Source organism: Penaeus chinensis, chromosome 33 (genome assembly GCF_019202785.1).
Source record: "Penaeus chinensis breed Huanghai No. 1 chromosome 33, ASM1920278v2, whole genome shotgun sequence".
Taxonomy (NCBI): Eukaryota; Metazoa; Arthropoda; class Malacostraca; order Decapoda; family Penaeidae; genus Penaeus; species Penaeus chinensis.
The window spans coordinates 24,285,182-24,290,181 of NC_061851.1; the positions used below are offsets into that span (position 1 = coordinate 24,285,182).

The 5,000-nt window shown below is 39.7% G+C and overlaps 2 protein-coding genes across 3 annotated transcripts in view; one reads left to right on the top strand and one right to left on the bottom strand.

The window, feature by feature from the left end:
* Nucleotides 1-3,972, bottom strand: part of LOC125043186 (ubiquitin-associated domain-containing protein 2-like) — a 17,755-nt gene extending 13,783 nt beyond the window's left edge. For both annotated transcript variants that reach the window (XM_047639183.1, XM_047639182.1), the window contains exon 1: nucleotides 3,735-3,972. In XM_047639183.1, coding sequence (XP_047495139.1) covers nucleotides 3,735-3,774 — 40 coding nt within the window. In that variant the 5' untranslated portion in view covers nucleotides 3,775-3,972. The remainder of the gene's footprint in view (nucleotides 1-3,734) is intronic.
* Nucleotides 3,973-4,209: 237 nt separating this feature from the next.
* Nucleotides 4,210-5,000, top strand: part of LOC125043187 (uroporphyrinogen-III synthase-like) — a 4,944-nt gene continuing 4,153 nt past the window's right edge. Inside the window, exon 1 of the mRNA XM_047639184.1 lies at nucleotides 4,210-4,351. The gene's annotated coding sequence lies outside the window, so the exon portion shown is untranslated. The remainder of the gene's footprint in view (nucleotides 4,352-5,000) is intronic.

Here is a 5,000-nt window from a genome sequence, read left to right on the forward strand (position 1 = left end):
AATGTGCAGAGCATTTTGCTGGCAACATTGGCTTAACCCATTCCCGACGGGCACGTCACGTACGTCCATGCCATGCCCACTGTGAGTTTACTTGTTTAATTGTTTTACACATAGATGGCTACACTTGTACTAAGACCTCAATGAGGCAATTACAAGTACTGCCTGTTTCACCCATTTACCCTTTTCTTTAATTTACATTGTCTTATTTTGCTATTACTAATGTTTATAACATTATAGTAATTATAATGTTTATTATAAAAATAACACCATTGATATTCATAGCACTAGTAAAAAATACATTTTCCCGCCAATTCAAGGAAACGTGAAATCAGGTAAGGTCACAAGGTCTACTAATTGACTCCTTTGTGGGTAAGTACTAGCAGAGCCGTCAATGTGCAGAGACATTTCACAAAAATATAAAAAATGAGCACAGCATTTTCACCATTGTTTATTCATTTTCCCCGGCAGCAATGGGTTTACAATGAATTATGGGGTTCCCCTATAAAAGGAAAAGAATGAAATGCAACTAGAAATATAAACATATACATGTATAACTATATATGGATATTTCTTTGTGTGTAGTAATGCTTATATCTTTAGTCCATATTAATAAAGGAAATATTTCACGGTAAATAAAAAACAAAATTCCTGATTTATGAATACCTTAATAAATATTCACAGCTACTTCCAATGTCAAGAGGAGGGAACAATCCCTTGCTAGGTCTCTCTTACAGTAAAAGAGTTGGCTTTAGACTTTGGTCAATATTATTTACATACATGTAAGAGTACAAGAGGAGGAGAGGCATATAATTCCATGAACAGGAGCTATAAATGACACTGCAAGTACAATTTGTCATTATCATAAAACAGACATTAGCCTCTAGACATTATGTATTTCAAAACACAGTATTCTATACTTTCCATAACAAAAATGGTCAATATAATATATTTACACTCAAAGGAGTGGAATAATAATAATAATAATAATAATAATAATAAAAAAAAAAAAAAATCAAATACTTAAAGCAATGCATGTGCCAAATAGATTTGAAAATGTGACAGCATAAAATACATGCAGTATATTGTGTTATAATACGAAAGTATTTAAGAGCAAAGTTACTTTGAAATAAAAGTTAGACTCTGGACATATACCTAGGACAAGGGAGATGGCTCAGGAAACTGATAACGTGACCAGTTCTATATATTTTCTTTTACTATGTAGTCACAAGGTGAAGATAAAGCAGTTATCAAATAAGTAAGCTTCTAGTTTTTTTTTCTTTTCAAGGCAAAGTTGCAGGTGACAAGGTGGAGATGACTGATATCAAGTTAGAAGGTTGGTGCTGATAATAATTTGAAATACAAGAATGTTAATCAAGACCTATTATATTCACCCAATAATCACCAACCTCAATAGTGCATCTTCCCCTTGATAAAATAAAAAATCATTATAATGATAAATATATGTGGTCAAGTGATTGCTGTGGCAATATATCTTAGCAAGTCTAAATCTTTACTGCTTGCTTCGTTACCAATAAATCACCAGAGAGAAATATATAATATACAAGGAAATATATAAAATAATGCCATGTCACAAAATACTGCACCATAATAGCAGTACCAATAGATTCCTATTACTCCTTGCTATATATAGAACTAGAAAATAAAACATGGAAATCCCACAAACTAGATTTTAATTGCAGGGGAGAGCATGAAGTATAACAGGGAAATTATGCAATAAAATATGAAAGAAATTAGAAGCCAGCACTGAAATATATGTTAATAGTCATGATAATTCCATGGGATGCTACTGTCACCCTATCCCCACTCTGGAAGACACCAATTGCAATGAAAACAGTACTGGAAGAATATAGTGAAAATCTTGCAAGTCCTGACCACATACCCTGAGGAATATGGGTAACACAGCACCCATACTGATGGTGACAAGGACAAGTTAACCCAATGCTGCCCGGGAAAATGAATAAAAAATGGGGAAAATGCTATGCTCCTTTTTAATATTTTTGTGAAATGTCTCTGGCACATAAATGGCTCTGCTAGTGCTTAGCTACAAAGGTGTCAGTTAGTAGACCTTTTTGACCTTACCTAATATCAACTTTCCTTGAATTGGTGGGAAAAACATATTTTTTACTAGTGCTATAAATATCGATGGTGTTATATTTATTATATACATTATAATTACTATTATGTTGTAAACATTAGTAACAGCAAATTAAGATAATGTAAAATATTTTCGTAAACCAAAGAAAACGGTAAACAGGCGAGATAGGCAGTACTTGTAATTGGCTCATTGGAGACTTAAAAGTGTAGCCATCTATGTATAAAACAATTAATAAAGTAAAGTAAACTCACAGTGGGCATGGCAATTACATAAATGCCATGCCCGTTGGCATTGGGTTAAGATGATATGCTTCACCTTCCTTTTGCTGTGTATATGTGGAAGAAGTTTATCTTCCAGGGGAGGGCCGAAATTGGGTGTGCAACCCCCTCAACATAAGCTTAGTAGAAAATCCATGTATATTTTCATACATACTAGTTGACTTAATATTTTACCAAACAATTTCTCATTTACGCTTCATACCCAAACCTACTATCTGGGCCCAGACTGAGGTGCACAGGAGGGTTTGCATGCACTAATCCCTATTGTATAAACTGGATGGGGTGAGTGGAATCCATTTGTATCAATGTTGTAGTTTTAAGCAGTATGCTCATATCCTATATATTTACTTCTATAAGAGATTGGTCTCATTTCCAGTGTTTATTATTTATCTTATCAGCACTAGATGGTTTAGGAATTCTTGAATCATTCAATTCCATGAACTATTTAACTTGCACTGTGTGTAAATTTGAAACTGAAAACATACAATTTCATTTTATACTAAAAAAAAAAATCTTTATGAAGAAGAAAGACTGATTCAAATGGCTTTTCATATCTGTGTGAAACTGAGTGATCATAGGGCAAAGCAAGGCAAGTAAAAGAAGAAAATCCATAAAGTGAAAAGTATGAATATCCTATTGACATACATCAGAAATCCACCGTAATTGAGGCACAAAACGTATGGAAATTAAAACTGATCAATGAGCTCTGCATAGAACAAAATGACTATGCTGGTACCTTATATCCATGACACAAGCTACTGCATAAAGTTTTACCCCTTCTAACCAATTTGGAGTACATAGTTTAAATAACGACAGTTGACCAACATGCTACAATACACACCATAACGCATGATCTAAAATTATAGATCATATAATGATCACTGTAATAAAACAAAGTCTGGTTCTTCCTGTGACTATGGTTATTACTGACCTGACAGGTAAGAGATCACCTGGGAGGTGTTCAGCTTGGGTTCATAGTGCACTTGTACTCTGGCTTTACCTGATATACAATATCCAAACAACTATTCTGATAAAACTTCTAACTTTACCAATTAATTTGGAATGCAAACTCAGCTTTAGGTCATTAAAAAATCCCCTTCAAGAAATCAAGACAGGTGACGAGGTGTCCCCTGGCAGCCATCCCCCCAGGAATACATGCGGCGCCCTTGGGAGTGAGGGGCCCTTCGATGACAGCACAGGGCGCCCTGGAAGCCCAAAGGGCACTCCAGGGCAGTGCCAGGTCTGCTTCCCCCGCCCCCCGTCAGGTGCTGGCCAGTGTCAGCGGCAGCGCCTCCCCTGCCCCGGCCCAGCCCCGGCCGCCCCGTGCCCCTGCCACTCACAGAATCCGGTGGTGCTGTACTGGGATAGGATGGTCGCCATCTCGCCGCGGGCAGCGCAGGGCTCAAGGCTCGGGCGGGGAATTCGGCGGCACAGAAGCCCGTCGCCTCAGCAGCCTCTCCAGACAGACAGACCCTCGGGCCCGGGGAAGAACAGGCACGGCGTCCGAACGCCCTTGTCACGGCGCCCTCGCACGCTCGCACCCTCGCGTTACTCCTCCTCTGGCCTCGGTGGTGCCGCGGGGATGAGGTTCTTCTCTGCGGACTCGTCTGGGGGCGCGGGGAGGCCGCAGATCCTTATCGGGAGTCAGAGGGGACAAGGACGTGACTATTGTTCTGCCGCGACGCCGTAGGAAGGCCAAGATGCGCAACTCTCATAACAAAACCTTTGCCTCCTCTTCTCACGCTCATTTCGCAGAGATTGTGCAAGAGCAGTGCACGGGGGAGTTTATTTTACCAAGGGGAGGCGGGAAGAGGCAAGGAGGAGGGCATGCGGGGCAAGGGCAAATATTGATCAGCTGATTCCCTCCAGCAGCCGACGCAGCAGGACGCAGATCGTTCTCTCGACGGACGTTGCGTGTCATCGCTTATTTCTCCTCGATTTAGCTCTGTCGCTGCAGGTAATGCGTAGGCCGAAGTAATTCTTAGTGCATAGTTTCCGTTGAAACTATCCAAACAATGCTCTACACTGAACTGGTGCGTCATCACATGCAACCAACTCATGTATGACTCAAGTGTCTGTGTGACCGGCTGCCGGCAAGCGATTTCACCATTATGCTGGTTCGGAACTCCTTGTCTTGCTCGTTCAGACAACTTGTCAGGACCAACATGACAGCGAGGTCGCATTCGGAATTTCCGAGGCCTTCCCGAAAGCTTGAATGTAGTTATTTACAATTTTATCATACTGGTGTCTTTATTTTACACACTGCATAGGTTTTGTAACCTATTTGATGCAGAGGTAGCTTAACTGCAACTGACAAACACAAAATTACCCATTGATAACAAGATAGAGGGCCATAAAATTACCTACCAATACCTTATGATTTCTTGCAACAGTCATTCTTTGCATTAAAATGCTTCTGTGATGTTATCTGGTCCTGCTTACCCAACTATGAAGGAAGGCGAGATGGACAACTTGCCCTGGAATTCCAAAGTAGGGCTTCCAAATGGTTAAAAAATCTTGTTCTTGTCGGATGAGGAGTTCTGAGCACAGCATTAGAATAAAATAAAAGGGTACTATACTATGTCAAATTTTGACCAAACATGACA